Source organism: Lissotriton vulgaris, unplaced genomic scaffold (assembly GCF_964263255.1).
Source record: "Lissotriton vulgaris unplaced genomic scaffold, aLisVul1.2 SCAFFOLD_1510, whole genome shotgun sequence".
NCBI classification, from domain to species: Eukaryota; Metazoa; Chordata; class Amphibia; order Caudata; family Salamandridae; genus Lissotriton; species Lissotriton vulgaris.
Window position 1 is genome coordinate 151296 of NW_028250550.1, and position 19490 is coordinate 170785.

The window sequence follows — 19490 nt, forward strand, 5'->3', positions numbered from 1 at the left end:
CCAGGGATGGGGAGCTCATGTACTACACTACACAGTGCAGTGACTATGGACAGCACAGCAGAAGATGCATTACATATCTGGAACTGATGGCTATCTTCATGGCAATGAAAGCATTCAAAGTACATTTGTGCAAAAAGGTAGTGGTGTTCTGGACAGAACATGACGGCCATGTACTACATACAGAAGCACGGAGGTACACACTTGCCACAGTTGTCTAATCTGGCTCAGAGCATGTGGAAGTGGGCCATTCAGAGAAACATCTTCCTCATGGCAGAACACCTCCCAGGCAAGGACAATCAGACGGCGGACCTGCTCAGCAGGCACAGCCACCAGATGCACGAGTGGGAGATACATCCATCAGTACTCCAACCGTACTTCCAGCAGTGGGGTCATCCAGAGATAGACCTGTTCGCCACAAGGGGAAACGCAAAATGCCAAAGCTTTGCCGCTAGATTCCCACAGTCGCAGGGAAATGTGATATGGATGAACTGGTCAGGCATATTTGCGTACGCTTTTCCCCCAGCACCGCTAATGGCACGCAAACTGAAGCAACACTCGATGACTCTCATCCTGGTTGCTCCGACGTGGGCACGCCAACCATGGTACACCACGTTTCTAGAACTCTCCGTGGTACCGCATCAAAGGCTGCACCTCACGCCCAGGCTTTTGACGCAGAGCCATGGCGACATTCAGCATCCAGATCCGCAACAGCTCAACCTGGCGATCTGGCTCCTGAGGTCTTAGAATTTGGTTACCTCAACCTGCCTCCTGACTGTATGGATATCATAAGGGAGGCAAGAAAGCCCACCACTAGAGCATGTTATGCGGCGAAATGGAAGCGGTTTGTCATTTATTGTGCCAACAACGACATTCATCCGCTAGATGCATCTACTCACAAAATCATCTGTTATCTGTTACATCTATACCAATGCAATCTGGCCTATGCTTCCATTCGTATACATTTACCCGCAATAGCAGCTTATCTCCAAAACAGGCAGCATCTCTCACTTTTCAGAGTGCCTTCCATCAAAGCTTTTCTGGAGGGACTCAAACGAGTTATTCCTTCCAGACACCCACCAATACCTGTATGGAACCTGAATGTGGTCCTTACCAGACTGATGGGACCACCTTTGAGCCTCTACACTCATGCGAGATACAATTCTTGACGTGGAAAGTGGCTTTCCTAATAGCAATCACATCGCTACGACGAGTTAGTGAACTTCAGGCACTAACTATCCAGGAGCCATTCATACAGATTCACTCCAGGGTGGTACTACGCACTAACCCCAAGTTTCTGCCTAAAGTGGTTTATAGAACTACCAGTGTTCTTCCAGAATCCGTGGCAGAGAATGCTCCACACACTACACGTCAAGAGAGCTATAATGTACTACATAGATAGGACAAAAGATTTTAGAAAGACAAAACAACTGTTTGTTGCCTTTTCACCACAACACAAAGGCAACCCCCTTTCAAAAGCAGGTATAGCCAGGTGGATCTTTAAGTGCATACAGATTTGCTATCAAAAGACTAAGCGCACATTAACGGTTCCCCCAAGAGCCCACTCAACACGAAAGTTGGGGGCATCCATGGCTTTCCTTGGAAACATTCCTTTAGAGGAAATCTGTAGAGCAGCCACATGGTCTACCATACACACATTTACAAAACACTACTGCGTAGATGTGCACTCCAAACAGCAGGCAGCTGTAGGGCAGGCTGTTCTAAACACTTTTTCAGACTGCTGCAGCTGGCACGGGCAGCCGCCGCTAATGGAGGGTCTGCTATATATTCTATGCACAGATATGAATTCAGCAGCCCACATGCCTCGACGGAATATGCTACTTACCAGTATGCATCTGTTCTTGGCATGTAGGGCTGCTGATATTTATATCGCCCGCCCTCCTCCCCGGCGCCTGTAGCGGCTGCAGCACTCAATTACTCTTAGCATGGTCATCACTTACTGTACTACACTCCATCTCTGCCACAATGGTGAAAAACAATCTGAGGAAGGAGAGGATGCCCATGCGCACTGTAGTCCAGGGGAGGAGCCACCTATCTTGTGATACTTCGAAGACTCTTCCAGGACAACAATGCGCAATCATCCGGACCCAACACTAGGCGGCGATCTATGCACAGATATGAATGTCAGCAGCCCTACATGCCAAGAACAGATGCATACTGGTAAGTAGCATGTTCGAGGCATGTGGGCTGCTGAATTCATATCTGTGCATAGATCGCCGCCTAGTGTTGGGTCGGGATGATTGCACATTGTTGTCCTGGAAGAGTCTTCTAAGTATCACGAGATAGGTGGCTCCTCCCCTGGACTACAGTGCGCATGGGCAGCGCCTCCATCCCCAGATTGTTTTTTTCCGCCATTGGGTTCGGATGTGTTTCGGTTCCCTCTGTCGGAATCGATAGTTGTAAAACTTTTCTAACTCGAGACCAAAAGGTCTTTAGGCTGGGCGTCTGTATCGTTTCGTTCAGGTTTTTGTCTGTTCTCAGCTCCGAACTCTTGCTACCCATCCGCGTGCTCTCGGCGCGGACGGGCCTACTCGACGCTCCAGACATGGAACGGACTCCGTTCAAAAGGTGCCCGGTGTGCACCTCCAAGTATTCACACCTCGATGTGCACCCTGTGTGCAACAAATGTTTGTCACCGGACCATGATGAGGCCAGGTGTATGGCCTGCTCTAAGTTCCAGTGCAAGAAGACTCTCGATTCGTTGGGCCGCTAGACTCCAGGCCCAGTTATCGGCAACCTCGGCGCCCCCGCCGGACGACATCTTCGAAGAATCTGTTGAAGACGACGATGTCATGCGGGTTTCGGACTCTAGCCCCGCGTCTGAGGGGGATGTCTATGACGCGGGAGACGAGGACTTTGACGAAGCCGGCGACGAGGTAGGGGACGACGATGGGGCAATTGCCACCGTGGGGGACAGCTCGGAGGAAGAGCGTCCCCAGACTGACTCGGGTCAACCCCCTTCATGCGGCCCAGGTCGAGGGATCGCCTTCGGGCCTTACCCAAGACCTCGTTACTAGTCCAGCAGCCCCGCCTCCGGGCCCGGTCACGGACATTTCTAAGGCGCCACTCCCGTTAACAAAAACGAAAGTGAAGCCATTGGGATCCACTCCTCCGGTTTCGAAACCGAAAGTGAAAGCTGCACTGGTGCAGAAGGCTCTGGAGGCGTCGACTTCCCAAAAATTCAAAATGGCCGACCTGAAGAGCCGTGCCAAGATGGCCGACCCGAGGGCCTCGGGGTCGACGCCGAAGACTAAGTCGACCGACGCGGCCGCGTCGGCGCCGAAGATGGTCGAGGTCGATGACCCGAAGAAAGCTTCGAAGAAGCGTCAAGGCGATTCCACGGCTCCGCCCGTCGGGGACAAGGACCGTGAAGTGTCGGCTCCGAAGACGATGCCTCTCGCCGACCCGACTCCCGACTCGGGGAGATCGCTCGAGCCGGTCAAGCCCTCCACTGCCTTGTCGCGGAGTCCCTGCAACGGATTCGGAAGGACGCTGTGGTTCCCGAACCAGGGGATGTGGTGCCGAAGCACACAACAAAGGCGCAAACGCCTATCCGCTTTACCCTGCCGCCGAAGTCGACACCGAAGGCTTTCGCTCCGAAGCATGGGGCGGGTGTGCCCTCGAAGCAGGTGTCGACGCCCGAAGCGGCACTGGTGGTGTGGAAGCTTCGGCTTCAGCCGCTTGCGGAGGAAGAGCGTCGAGAGGTAATCATCGACGCCAATACCGGAAAACTGTCTCTCCTCAAAAGGAAAATCACCACGGAGCCGGTGTTGGAACATTTTCGTATTCCTCTCAAAAATAAGGATTCTGCGGGTACTTCGGCCCCGATCGAGCCGGCCTCTCCACAAGCTTTAGAACATTCGCCAACGCGTTCCAACGCGGGGGATGGTGACGATGAGTAGGTCGAGTACAACTATCCGGCGTACTCGGATCCGGAGGAGGAACATGAGCCTTGGTCTGCCGGAGGCGACCCGGACGACCCGCAATCGGGTCAGGAACCGCAGCTCTTTGCTGCAAAGACCTCACCGACGGAGGACTCGGCAGCCTTCAACGCTTTGAGCGAGCTGCAGCTAACCATGATGTCGAGCTGCACTCAGATCCTGTGGATGTGGACTTTTTGTTTGACACTTTCTCAGTGGCTGAAAAGTCAGTCAAGACATTGCAAATGCTCAAGGGAGTGCTAAAGCACGCGACTGAGGTCTTCAAAGAGCCCACCCGGACGCATGTCATCAATCCTCGCATTGACAAAAAATATAAGGCAGCGCCCTCGGATCCAACATACATCAGGGGACACTTGCCACTGGACTCGTTGGTGGTATCCAACGCACGCAAGAGGGCGAACTCGCAGACCACTGGTGACGCTCCTCCCCCAGACAAAGAGTCTAAAATATTTGAGGCCTCAGGGAAACGGATTGCTGCACAGGCAGCTAATATTTGGCGAATCTCAAACACGCAGGCCCTACTTGCACGCTACGATAGGGCTCATTATGACACCCTAGAAACACTGCTGCAACACTTGCCTGACCAGTACAAGGAGGCAGGGGAAATGTTAATTCAGGAAGGAAAGCTCATCACAAACGCTTCCATCAAATGTGCGCTGGACGTGGCTGATACAGCCTCCAGGGCAATCAACACTAGTGTGTTGCTGAGAAGACATGCATGGCTTAGGATATCAGGTTTCAAACCGGATATACAAACAACCATCCTGAACCAAACAGTTAATCCTGACCACCTGTTCGGCCCTGAGGTGGATGCGACACTGGAAAAAATGAAGAAAGACACAGACACTGCTAAGTCTATGGGGGCCCTCCAGTCTCAGCAGTTTCGGGGTGGTTCCTTTCGCCGCTCCAATACCAGAGGCACCTCAAGGGGTCAGGCATCGCAGTCCACACAGTATTATAAAAGTAATACCCAAACCTCATACACCAACAAGGGTAGAGGTGGCTACAGAGGCAACAACATCAAAGGCAGGGGACGTGGAAACAGCTCCAGGTCCACCACCGCCAACAAGCAGTGATGTCTTGTCACTGCCCCCCGACCACGCAACACCGGTCGGGGGGAGACTCCAGCAGTTCCTGCCCGCATGGAAATCAATCATCACGGACAGGTGGGTCAAGTCTCTTATCCAGTACGGTTACTGTCTGGAACTTACTTCCACTCCACCAAACATACCTCCAAGAAGCCGTCCTATGTCCGGCGAGCACTTGCACTTGTTGCAGCAGGAAGTTCAGGTCATGCTGCAAAAAGGGGCAATAGAGCTCGTACCACTGCAAGAAAGGGGAACAGGGGTTTACTCTCTGTATTTTCAAATCCCCAAAAAGGACGGATCCCTCAGGCCCATCCTGGACCTCAGGCCCCTCAATTGATACATTCTCTCGGAGCATTTCCATATGCTCACGTTACAGCAGGTACTCCCTCTGCTTCAACAGGGGGACTTCCTGGCTACGTTGGATCTAAAAGATGCATACTTTCATATCCCCCTGCATCCTTCCCACAGGAAGTATCTCAGATTCACGATTCAAGACCAGCACTACCAGTTCAGGGTTCTGCCGTTCGGGGTCACCACAGCGCCAAGGGTCTTTACGAAGTGCCTGGCGACTGTGGCGGCGCATCTACGACACCAGAACGTCCACGTCTACCCTTACCTGGACGACTGGCTCATTCAGGCAAAAACAGAACAGCAGTGCGCCGACCACGTGTCCCGCACCATTCATCTCCTGCACGATCTGGGATTCTCTCTGAACTACCCAAAATCCCATCTCCAGCCCGCCCATGTACGACAGTATCTGGGCGCGACGATAAACACTCTGGCAGCCACTGCGCAGCCAAATTCAGTGAGAATCGCCAGTATCCAAACGCTGATCCAACGATTCAGACCTCAACACTCGCTTCCAGCACGAGTGTTCATGCAGTTGATAGGCATGATGGCCTCCTGCATCTCCATTGTCCCGCACGCGAGACTACATATGCGTCCGCTTCAGGAGTGCCTAGCACGTCAGTGGACTCAGGCTCATGGGCAACTGACAGACCTAGTGTTGGTGAGCGGTCGGGCATACAACTCTCTGCATTGGTGGAATCCACAAAACCTTTGCAAGGGCCGACCATTCCAAGAGCCTGTGCCACAGATTATCCTGACGACGGACGCTTCTCTCCAGGGATGGGGAGCGCATGTACTCCACTACACAGTGCAGGGACTATGGACTCTACAGCAAAGGAAGATGCACATCAATGTGTTGGAACTGATGCCAATCTTCATGGCCTTGAAGGCGTTCAAAGTACATCTGTGCAACAAGGTCGTGTTGATCCGGACGGACAACATGACAGCCATGTACTACATTCAGAAGCAGGGAGGCACACACTCTCCGCAGCTGTCTCATCTGGCTCAGAGCATGTGGAAGTGGGCCATTCAGAGGAACATCTTCCTCATGGCAGAGCATCTCCCGGGCAAGGACAACCAGATGGCGGACCTGCTCAGCAGGCACAGCCATCAAATGCACGAGTGGGAGATACATCCATCAGTACTCCAGCCGTACTTCCAAAGGTGGGGTCATTCAGAGATAGACCTGTTCGCCACAAAGGAGAACGCAAAATGCCAAAGCTTCGCCGCCAGGTTCCCACACCCGCAATCACAGGGCAATGCGATGTGGATGAACTGGTCAGGCAGATTTGCGTACGCTTTTCCCCCAGCACCTCTGATACCGCTGGTGGCACGCAAGCTCAGGCAGCACTCAATGACTCTCATCCTGGTTGCTCCAACGTGGGCTCGCCAACCATGGTACACCACGTTTCTGGAACTCTCCGTGGTACCGCATCAAAGGCTTCATCTCACTCCCAGCCTTCTGACGCAGAGCCATGGCGACATTCAGCACCCAGATCCGCAACAGCTCAACCTGGCGATCTGGCTCCAAGTCCTAGAGTTCGGCTACCTCAATCTTCCCCCCGATTGCATGGACATCATTCGGGAGGCAAGGAAGCCCACTACTAGAGCTTGTTATGCGGCTAAATGGAAGAGGTTTGTCGTCTACTGTGTAAACCACGGTATTGACCCGCTAGATGCTTCCATTCAAAACATAATTTGTTCCCTGTTCCACCTGTATCAATGCAATTTGGCGTACTCTTCCATCCGCATTCACCGGTCTGCTATGGCGGCATACCTCCAGAATAGGCAGCACCTGTCGCTTTTTAAGGTCCCTGCTATCAAGGCTTTTCTGGAAGGACTCGAGTCATTCCACCTAGGACCCCACCAGCTCCAGAATGGAACCTCAATGTGGTTCTTACAAGACTGATGGGTCCTCCCTTCGAGCCACTGCACTCTTGTGAGCTTCAGTTTCTGACTTGGAAGGTTGCTTTCTTAGTAGCAATTACATCGCTACGGAGGGTTAGCGAGTTGCAGGCGCTCACCATCCAAGAACCTTTCTTCCAGGTACATGCTAACAGGGTTGTGCTCCGCACTAACCCTAAATTCTTACCCAAGGTTGTATCTCAATTCCATATGAACCAGACAATTGAGTTGCCAGTGTTTTTCCAAAACCCAGAGACGCTGGCGGAGCGGATGCTCCACACCCTTGACGTTAAGAGAGCCTTGATGTACTACGTGGACAGGACAAAAGATTTTCGCAAAACCAAGCAGCTTTTCGTTGCTTTTGCCTCACACCACAAGGGAAATGCTATCTCCAAAGCTGGGATCGCTAGGTGGATCGTGAAATGCATTCAAATCTGTTACGTTAAAGCTAAACGCACTCTCACTATCCCACCAAGAGCCCACTCCACCAGGAAGTTGGGGGCCTCTATGGCTTTCCTAGGTAACATTCCCTTAGAAGATATTTGTAGGGCAGCCACATGGTCTACCACACATACTTTCACTAAGCATTACTGTGTAGACGTGCACTCCAAACAGCAGGCAGCTGTTGGTCAGGCTGTTCTCAAAACACTTTTTCAGACTGCTGCAGCTGGCACGGGCGGCCGCCGCTAATGGAGGGACTGCTATGTATTCTATGCACAGATATGAATTCAGCAGCCCACATGCCTCGAACTGCAAATGCTACTTACCAGTATGCATCTGTTCTTGGCATGTAGGGCTGCTGACATTCATATCGCCCACCCTCCTCCCCGGCGCCTGTAGCAGCTGCAGTCTTCATACATATATCTGCTCGCAGCATAGGCATCATTCACATACTTCACTCCATCTCTGCCAATGGCTAAAAACAATCTGGGGATGGAGGCGATGCCCATGCGCACTGTAGTCCAGGGGAGGAGCCACCTATCTCGTGATACTTCGAAGACTCTTCCAGGACAACAATGTGCAATCATCCGGACCCAACCATAGGCAGCGATCTATGCACAGATATGAATGTCAGCAGCCCTACATGCCAAGAACAGATGCATACTGGTAAGTAGCATTTGCAATTCGTTACCTGGAGTGTATTGTACGTATCTTTTGACGCAGAGTTTATATGCCCTGTTCTTTGGCACAGGCCTACTGGTTTGGATCTCGGTCGCCGGTTCATTTTCACAGATTCCAGTGTAGTGTTTCATTTCTTTTATGTAATTATTTGGGTGAAAAACGTTACCTCCAAAAGTAGTCCTGGAGCAGAGTTGGGATTAGAGTCTGAAAGAATGAGACGTTGTTGCACGGAGAGGGAGATTCACTCGCTGGCACTCAGACTTTGTTTTGCCAGATTTTTCATACCTGCGGATACTTGGTTGGCTCCAGTGCAATACACAGGACCTCCGCTAATAGAATTTTCCATATTTTTATCATCGGCGCAAGAGCTTGCTTGGCAGGATCTATCGGACCTGCTACATAGTTGTGTAGTTGGCTCCAGTAGTACACGTAGAACATCTGCTAATAGAAATTACTATGAGAAGTCAACAGCCCAGGAGGCTCACATTGACCGTGGGAGAATACACCTATCTTTGCATCACGGAACGTTATCATTTGTCATTGTGAGAGGTATATTATTTGACGCACACTTACTTTGGAAGTATCCACTAGTTCCAATTTTATTTATTTATTGTTGCTGTCCATTTGGATCAATGGCTTTATTAAGGGCCAAGCAGTAACTAAGTTTGTAGTTAATGTAGGCTGTATTTTATATTAATCGTGAGATGATATAATTATATTACCATTTAATGCAATAGCACTTTAGCCTTGTGATTTTTATTAACCTGTCTGAATGGACAGAATTAGCTTAGTAGTGCCCAAATTAAGAATCTGTAAATTAAGCTTCCTTTGCTGCCCCACTGTGTAAACTAAACCTATAATGTATCTCCGAAACTCTAGATTGCCTTTACAGTAATTTTTAGGTCTCGCGACCTATCAATGCGCGCAAGCGCATTGAGCGGAGCGAGAATTCATGTCCTCAAAATCAAAGGGCTTCGCCCAGCGTGCGCTCTGCGGCTTCTCCTCCCCCAATTAATCTTGGCTGGCTGTACTTTCAGTTTCCCGGCCGCTCTGCATTATCAGGTACGTGTTGGTGACGCATTATTTCACTTTGTCTCCGTGCGTGCGTCTCCCTCGTGGTTTTTCCCCACCACTCGTGGTGTTTGTGAGAAGGTGGCCTGATATGCAGTGCTCACTATTCTAGTGATCACTATGTATCAGTCCAACAACCCTTATTGATTGGTTGTAAGTCAACCTTATAGACCAGCTATCCTAGTAGCGTGGATACGAGCAGTCTAAGGCTAAAGACTGGAGAGGGCATGTTAAGCCAGCTGTTAGACCACACATATACCCCTTGAATACCAAGTGAAAGGACACCACACAAGTGTTATGAAAATAAACAGTGTATTTATTAAAATCACAGCAGCCCTGTAATCTTTATGAGGACAGGGTACTAAGCACAAAACAAAACTGGTACGAAAATACTTAAGTTACCACAGTATATACAAATGCCCGAGGGGCACGGAAAACCATATACTCTGAAAGTGGAATGTGAAATTACTAGCAGGTAAGTACAGTACTAATAGGCTTTGGAATCGCTAGGGCTTGACTATAGAACCTTCAGATTACTTACAGGAGGCCTAGGGGACTCGGGTGCAGAGTGTGCACTCTCACGCGTGATGCGGGACAAAGTCTATGGTAGCTAGATTTCACAGTTAGTGTTCTCGGGCGAACCCGACCTGGTAGGAGGAAAACGAAAGTGGATTCTGACCCTTGGATAGTGAGGCTATGCTGGGGCACCGAAATGCCGAAGTTACCTAGCCCAGGGGCTGCAGCTGCATATGTCTCAAAAAGACGTCGGGAATCCTCGTAGACGGACCAGGAGCCTGGAAGAAAGATGCTGGCAGGCGACCAGTGAAGAGAGTTCGAAGTGATCCAAGCCTGGATCTTGAAGAGAGATGACACCTGAAAGCAGAGGGGACCAAGTTCGAGACTACTAGCCAGTAGTCAGGGGGCACCAGGAGGGCACCGGATGGTAGTCACCTTGACTAGGTGAGTGGGTGACGCTGTGCTCTGCAGATCTCACGGACCAGGAGGCGTTGTCGGCGACCAGGATGGAGGAGCGAGCTTTCCCACGATGGATGAAGCTGTTGGCGTCGCTGGACCCAGGATTGGGCAACAAAGCCTTGGCAAATTCAAGCCCACGCGGTGGACTCAAAATGGCGTCTGGAGTGGACCAGGAGGGTCCGGGGTGCTTCTGTTACAAGGAAGCTAGGGCAAGTCTGGAGCAACCAGACCAGCAGCAGTGATGTCGTCGGGCGTCGTGAAGAAGGCCACAAGCCAGCCGGCTAGTAGCCACACAGCGCGGTGAGCAGGCAAAAGCAGAAGGGCCCCACGCAGATCGTGGAGATGCTGGAGGGCTGATCTTCGGTGCTGGAGCTGCTCAGGGTTGGGGCTTCTCGGACCCCAAAGCACTCACCAGTGGAGCACACGGTGGGCTTGTTGCAAAGAAGTCTTGCAGTCTTGGCAATCGTCTGTCCCTCGGTCTCGTCGCACTCACGGTTCTCAGCTGGGCTGTAGAGGTGAGTAGAGGTCAGAGGTGCCAGGGAAGCCGGGTCTCGTCGAGCTGGGCAGTCGGATTCCGGAGGAAGGACTTGCAGCAGACCGCAGTGTTCTTAGGATGGTGCCTGCGGATGCAGGGTGACTACTCCTTAGCCACAAGGGAGAATCTTGAAGAAGAAATCTTGATGTCCTTTCGCAGAAAGTCGTGTCTTGATTCCAAAGATCTAATTTTAACAGGGGGCCCGCTCCTATCTTTATATTAAGAAAAGGGGCTGACCCGGTGACTAGGTCCTGCCTATGGGTGGGACTAGGAGGGGGGTGGTTACACCCCTCTCCCATGCCGGACTTTCCCCAGGCCAGGGGCTGGTGTGCCCCTGGAACTGGTTCTGACCGGCCTATGCGTAGTGAGCACCGGGGTGCCACTCAGCAGTCACCTTCCTGTAAAGCCCTGCCTACCCAGGATACACAAAACCCTGTCTGGGACGGTGCTAGCACCGCCCTCGACAGGAAACCCTTTGTCCAGGCTCCCCTCGCTGGAAGGACTCCCAGCTGCAGGGGGTCAGACTCGTGTCTGTGGGGGCAGCATCCATTTTGTGGAGCTGAGGCTTCGTTTAACTTTAACCGGGGTTCAGTTACATACATGTCGTGTCCCTCTAGAAGGGTGGAATGCTAACCCCGTCGCCAGAATTGGCGAGGGGTTAGTATTCCAATTCGTATGACACCTTACTCGACATGTTTTGATAAAGCGATACCAAAGATAGCAAATCACCGCGAGGATTATAATGCACTTAAGAGTATATGGTACGCGTTATCATAGAACAGCTATTAGGACTTGGTTCCGCAAGCTGCAGACGGGCTCAGCTCATGCCAGAGCACCATCTCACACGATTCCAAGCACTCTGCCTTCAGGATTGTCAAGGCCTGCCATAGGAGTGACTGATAGGAATCTGTGTCCATTTTTAGGGTTAGATATAGGTATACTATATCTACAGGAAAGGGTGCTTACAGGACTTTGCCCCAGCTGTTATGCAGCCAGTTGTGTCCAATTTAGGAGGCCAGCCAGGGGTGGCATAATACATGCTTCAGCCCCTGGTAGGCCCTGGATACACCTATGCCCTGAGTTACAGGGTCTGAAAAGGTGGCCCAGTACCAATTGGAAATGTACCTAAGGTACATGGAATCCATTTTACAGAGAGCAGTAGGCCTGGGGTCCTGATTGGCAGGATCCCAGGTCGACTATGTCAAAAACCAGCTAAAACACAGGGCAAAAAGTTGGGGGCAACCATAGTCAGAGGTACCTTCCTACAGTGTTCTCTCCCTTCATTCTGTGCCTCTTTTCGGAGACATTTGAAGGTTTTTCTTGATCCTTCGCTACACACAAATCGGGGCTTTCTGTGTCCTAGTCCATTACTTCCGTTAAGTTATAGCACTGCAAAAAACAGCATCTGTGCTATTTGTCAAGTGACCACTGCATTATTTCTTTAAGGTTATATCATTATGCCGGCTTGGTCCACTGCGTTATTTCTGTAAAGTTATATAGTTATGCAGGTGGCATCCATTGCATTATTTCTCCTAAGTTGCAACTTTCTGAAAGGTGTGTGGCAGTTCCACTATTTCTGTAAATTGTAAAAAACGTTGTCGTCTGCATGCTATGTCCACTGTATTTGACTATTAAATCGCTTAATTCTGCACAGCATAGTTTTTCCATTCATTACTCCAGAAGTTTTAACATTTCGCACGTCATAGCATTTGTTGTCTGACATATTGTAAAGTCGTAGTATGCTGCCGACCTAGGCCTGGACATTATTTCTATAAAAGTTGCAACATTTTGCAGAGCGCCTCCTGCACACATATTGAGTGTGAACAATGTTCCAAACCGGTGTTTTATTTAGAAAAGTTTATTCTTCTCTTCGAGCTTACTTCATTAAATCCCTTCTAAGACGGCTTGCAAAAAGGGAAAAACAACCTAAACAAAAAAAAGTACAGCTCTCCAAAGCTGTCAGTAATGGCTCAATTGTGCATGAGTGGATGTGAAGAGGCCTCCACGCTCACTAAGAATAGGCCATGTAGCCATAGAAACCCAGAGGGCGGCTGGATTGTCGACCTGTGACCCAATATGCCTTCCTCCTGCACTCCCCGGGTCTCCTGTTTTAGTGTGTGTGCGCACCATACCCCAATCCCCACTCGCCCCCTCATACCTCCAGCACGGATGTACCATGTTACAACGCATACCGTTACAACTACCTACCATTACAACGCGACCATTACAACGCATACCATTACAACGCATAGCGCTTTGAGGTGCTGGATAGTGGTAAGTATAATTTACTATTCTAACTCCAGTCCCCGTGGACCCTAGGGAAGGTGTTGGATAGTAAATTATACTTATTCCCTATCCTAGAGCGCCCCCCAGCGCAATGCGTTGTAATGGTATGCGTTGTAAAAGTCGCGTTGTAATGGTAGTGCGTTGTAACAAATGCGTTGTAACAGGTGTATACCCTCCAGCACACAGCACTTTTTTTATCTGGCAAACTGGGATGGGTGGATGACCACGGAAATGAACTATCAGTTGTGCAAGAGGGCAACAAATGGGATAAACATGGAATTCTGTTTATCACCTTCTGCATCTCCAACCCCTTGTCTAAAAGGCGAGAACTCACATTTATCAATAAGGTACATTGCCAGTTAACTCGCTTAGTTAAAGTCTTGCAATATGTTTGCAAAATGGCTCATCTGTACTCCCAAGGTTTTTTGAAATTTGTTTCAAAGTGCCAACATTTTGTGGTATTTATGCGTGACTTCACTGATGTGTTAAGTCTTTGCTCCCCATTCTGACATACGTATAACTTGAGCCACAGGCTGCTCTTGGCACCGTGCTGTATTCTTCTAGAATAGGACATACATTGATGTGTAGACTTAACCATATCTCATTTTGAACTCTGTTTCAATGTTTGCTTTTAAAATGTGTGCCTCGTGTTTCCGAAAGAGCAGAAGCTTCCCCATCAGCCGATTACCTCATTCGTGAGGCTGCCTGGTACATGACTGTTGGGAAAGAGATGCTACTGCAGCGTCTTCGAACAAGCACTGGCGTTGCCAATAGGTCTCGCAGTAGGAAAGTTGGAGCTATTGGTTTTGTAAATGACAAAGCCCTTTAATTTTTTAAAAAGAAAACAAAAATAAAAGGCATTGTTGTTTGCAATTGTAATAGCTCCAACTTTCCTACTGCGAGACGTATTGGCAACGCCAGTGCTGGTTTTGTTTAGAATGTTTTATGATCCGTGTGGCCATCTTTTATGGCTTTGCTAACCAAAATAAAGAAAACTATTTGGGTAGTGCCAATGGACGAGAATTATAGTGACCGATTTTAAATGCAAGTTGTTCTGTAGCTGTACTATACTTAAACCATCTTATCAAAATAAATAATTTGCTTATTTGCAATTGGTGACTTGTGAGTTCAAGAAAGGCTTCACATAAATGAAAATCAAAATGGTGACTTCTCTTTAGTACTAAATTCCATCCTCCAGTCGTATTGAACCGTCTTGTTTTTGTACAGGTTTTGGATTTATTGGAGCCTAAACATCAAGATCTCCCCATCCGTGAGGACAAGGACAAAAACATCTTCATCCCGAACCTGACACAGAAGATTATAACCAGTTTCTCAGACTTTGAGAGCTTCTTCATCCCTGCCAGCCAGAACCGCACAGTGGCTTGTACAAAGCTGAACAACCGCTCAAGCCGCAGCCACGCGGTATTGCTCATCAAGGTGAGGGTAGCTGCGTAATGTCCCCCACATGGCATGCCAGCTTCATTAACCCGTCTCGACAATCCAGATGCTGTCTGCATTTTAGTGTAGTCCATTTAATTTTTGTGGGTTCTATTTCACTTTGCTGGTAGTAGACACTGCTGCTAGGTAATCTTGCACCAAGACTAGCTACCTTAACTTGTAGGTTGTTTTCTGTGTCCTTTATTCATTGGAAAGGAGCTATCTGTTAAGATGGCTCATCACTCTATTATTTAATGTGGTACTTAACTATTTGACTTGTTTTCAGAGGAACAATTAAAACCATACTGGTTGAATGCAATCCTCAATTGGCTCGTGCTTATTGTGCTTCATGTCCTTGTATGAGTTTGTTGGTCATGTTCCTGGATCTTTTCCCCACAGGTTCAGAAGAGTGAATGTTTCTCACCCTTCCGGCAGTTAACTGGAAAGCTGTACATGATTGACCTTGCTGGTTCTGAGGATAACCGGCGCACAGGAAACCAGGGTATCCGTCTCAAGGAGAGCGGTGCGATCAACTCATCCCTCTTTGTTCTCAGTAAAGTTGTTGATGCCCTGAATCAGGGTTTACCCAGAATTCCATACAGGGACAGCAAGCTAACCAGGCTTCTGCAGGTGAGTACTGAGCCTATCCTTCCCTTAACGTCTTTCATTTGTGACTAATAACCTATTTGTTGATACTTGAGCACTACCTTATTTGAATTGCTTCAGGACTCTCTTGGAGGCTCTGCCCACAGTGTCATGATCACGAACATTGCTCCTGGACAGAAGTACTACTTTGATACACTCACAGCCCTGAACTTTGCTGCCAAGTCCAAGCAGATAATTAATAAGCCTTTCACCCAGGAAACTACTCAGTCGTCAGGTGAGCACTCTGAAGTACACAGTCTCTGTAGATGACCGATGGTTACGTTCATGCTTGTTGCACAAAGAGTAATGAGGGAGAGGGTGTGTGCGGGTGGGCAGGGAGAAGACTTGAAGTTCCTAGTGATGGATGGGGAAAAGTGCAGTGCATCAGGCAAACTCCTGCCCATTTCTTTCTTTATTACGAATACCTTTTTGACCTTTTGCTTACCAGCTCTAGCACCCATGAAGAGACACCGGGAGGAGCATGAGGCTGGCTCTGCAGGCGTGCAGCAGAAGAAACTGAAGAAGGAAAGCAGTGAGGAGTCCCCCAAGCCAGCTGAATCGTCCCTCAGGTCAGCTTCTTGCCATTAAAATCTGTCATCTGGGAGCAGACGTTACAAAATGTGTGTACTTAATTTTGTCAGTTTCTGTGAGGGGAAAAGCAAACTGTTTCCCATGATTTTAAGATTTAAATCCTTATTTGTGAGGAGCACCTATAATCTTGGCCCTTTGAATGCAGAGTAAGGCTGTTTTTAAATGATTACCTATTGGCTAGGCTTCTAGAGTTTCAAGCTGCCGTATTAACTATGCTAACTCTTATTCTTCTTAAAAATTGCTGTTCGTGAAATTGCTAGTGCTTTGTGAGCAGTCTTGTTTTTAGGTTTGGACCAAACTCTAGTAATATTTACATCTGTATGTTATAGGTACTTAATGTGCCCAGTCACCAGTGGCCACTTGCTGTAGTCCCAGACTTGGCGATCTTTGTTTTCAGGTGTTACTCCAGTTTAAGTATTGCACTATACATCCCTGAAAGTATGCATTTAAACAAATGCACACGACTGGAACGGTATTTTGGCCCGAGCATGGATTTTGCCCAGGTTACCTAAAGATGTAATTATTATTTGGTGACACCATCGAAGTTTTGGGTGGGTAAGGCGGAGGGTAAGTGTATCGGAGGCTACAAACGCCTGTATTGAATTAAAAAAAATGCACCGGTCAGCAAAAGGATTGCTCCCTCTAATAGAGCCTGTGTGTTTAAGAGGTCAATGGATATTTTAGGACGGTCTGGTAAAAAATATTACTGTGATGTGTTTAAAACTAAAGGTTTTCCTTCTTCGAAGCACCCGTCTGCTAGGAAACTTACTGTTCCGTTAAAATTGCATGTGTTTGTATTTGTGTGTCATATCAGTCAAGGTTGGGGGGATGTGTGTCATATCAGTCAAGGTTGGGGGATGTGTGTGGGGGCTGGGGGGCAGGCACCTGAGATGTGTAGTAGTATGGTAAGTTCTTGTTACTGCTGTTGTGAACACAGAACCACAATCTGCCTTAATTACCTACCACTGCATTGGTCGCCTCATCCCCAAGAGTCACACTAGCACTCCACATCAGCAGGACCACCATATATAAAACACATTCATGCTCCCCTCTATCAGTTCACAAAATAGATATTCTATTCTTCCCCGGTCTGCCATGTTTTTTAAATTTCTGATGCACGTAAAATCAAAGTATTGGTGCGTATACTAGGGATCATTCAGTGGATGTCCCAGTTCTTCCAGTGACTGTATTCAAAAGAAGTGCGCTATCGTTGGGACTTTTACACCAGCAGTCTTTGATTCCCCCTTACTAGGATACAAAGGAGTCTCCTGGTGAGGGGAGCATGGTCTTCTCCACCTCCTGGCTGCTAGTATTTAAATTTACCCTATAGTTATTTAGTTGATTTCATTATTGAAGCTAATCTTAACATTTTTCCTTCCAGCACTTATTTGAAGACTGAAGGTCTGGACTCTGCTGTGGTGGAGAGGCTGCTGAACCTGGAAAAGATGCTTATGAAGAAAGGGCTGAAGGGCATCCCACTTCCTAGCACCCCAAAACAGGAGCGCCTAGATCTTATGAAGAAAGTAGAGGAGAGCCAGCTTGAAATACAGGTAATGGATGCTATTTTATCTACTACGTAGATCTTTACAGGAAACGATAGCATGACTCTGCTGGTGGTATTTGGAGGCCATTTTACAGTTGGAAATTCTTTATAAGCAGGTTGTTCAGTGAAGCCTGTTCCATCCTAGTGTAATGATCTTATAGATTGTTTTTAATGGTAATATTGAATCGCTAGAAACTAGAGTTGTATACGTTTTTATATAGGCAATTTTTTTCCCTTCAAGTCGCCAAATTCAAGTAAATTCTTACCACACTGCAGAAAAACTCCCTTACTACCCAGTGGCAACAGGCACTGGGTAAATATCTATTTCGTTGCATAACAATGCACAAACGATCCTCCCCAATCCAGCTCACCTTCAAACCCTGGTGGTCGCCAGTAGGTAGTTATATTTAGGACCTGATTTCTATTAAAACGCTGTTTTTGATTAGCCAATAACAATCGTCACAATTTACGAAACTAATTTGACGCTCACTTCAGTTTGTCTTACATTTCAGGGTGATCCGTCCAGTGGGGGCTGAGAAAGGGGGTCCCAAAATGCTTTCTCTCCATGTTGGTCCTGGGGCCATATTTGTATGCATGTCAGTAGCTCCCTGGGTAGCCAGCTGGAACCGTGGGGCCTTCCCCAACGAGAGGCCAAGCCCTGGGGCATTAGGTCCCCAGGGCAAAAAATGACCCGGGATTGAGGCCACGTCGCCCACACTTTCTTTTAAAAGAAAGTCCTCACCAGGCCCTGGGGAGTCCTCCCAGCGCACTACTAGTTGGGGTATAAAGTCCCTCTAGAGACCTTGGGGGCAAAGAAGCCCTCCTAGGGCTACCTGTAAGTCCAAGCAGTGGAATTCCTGAGAGCTGGTCAGAGGCCCAGCCCCAATTCTCAACCACTCTGCAAACATGACTGCTAGTTAAACCTTAAACATTCACACAAAAAAACAAAGGTTATAGGGACATTATAGTTGGTCAGATTTTAGTCCTACAAAATCATAGTAATTCAGGCGTAATATATACTAGAGTTAACTAACTTGTGTCCCTGCAATGCATGTCTTATGACCTCATGACCTAGTCAGTGACATCCACAGCATCTTTGACCCACTCAGACCCCGAAGGAATCTTTTATACACCCACTGACACTCCCACACAATCATTCACAAACTCCTTCACCGAGCCATACCAGCACTTACACACCTACTCGCTGATTCCTAGATGTACAAACCCAATTACTCACCCATTCTGCCACTCGTACACCCACCCAGCCTTTGAGATATCCAATCGTACACCCATACAGGCACTCGCACAGTCCGCATAGAACTAGTCACACATCTAGACACTCACCCATACCGTCAATCACACAGCCAATTACTCACCTAAATGGTTCCACACACTGACACCCACTTACTCATACAAATAATAACACATACTCACCTATACAGTTAGTGACATAGGCACACTCATCCATAGCCACTCATTTTCATTCACACAGTCACTCATATACCCAGTCTCTCGTCGGTTGCCTTTCACATACCCAGTTACTCACCCATACTGACATGCACTCAATCACCGACAGCCATACACACGCACACACCCATAGAGACACTCACCCATACAGCTTCTGAGAGATGCACTCCGTACCCCATACAGCCACAAACTCGCCCCTCACTCCTCCATACAAGCAGTCACACACATACACCCAGGAAATCTAGTTAGTCAGACAACCAATCATCCATTTAGCCATTCATGTACCCACTAACACAACTCGTACACCCACTTAGACATTGACTGACACAGATGCTCATTTACACAATCAGTCACTCACCTATACATTCACTGAGACCTAATCACTCTTAGAGTCAGTTATGCACCCACTGAGTCATCCATACAGACTCATGCACCCACTGAGTCACCAATACACCTTAGTATATATATTTAACACTCATAAACTTTTTAAAGTCACTGGATTATGTCGCATTGTCGTC

At 48.4% G+C, this 19490-nt stretch overlaps 1 protein-coding gene across 2 annotated transcripts in view; it reads left to right on the top strand.

The window, feature by feature from the left end:
• Window positions 1-19490, top strand: part of KIF22 (kinesin family member 22) — a 157828-nt gene that overhangs the window by 105244 nt on the left and 33094 nt on the right. For both annotated transcript variants that reach the window (XM_086950588.1, XM_086950589.1), the window contains exons 5-9: window positions 14517-14726; window positions 15126-15356; window positions 15453-15606; window positions 15820-15940; window positions 17344-17512. In XM_086950588.1, the coding sequence (XP_086806714.1) occupies window positions 14517-14726; window positions 15126-15356; window positions 15453-15606; window positions 15820-15940; window positions 17344-17512 (885 nt within the window). The remainder of the gene's footprint in view (window positions 1-14516; window positions 14727-15125; window positions 15357-15452; window positions 15607-15819; window positions 15941-17343; window positions 17513-19490) is intronic.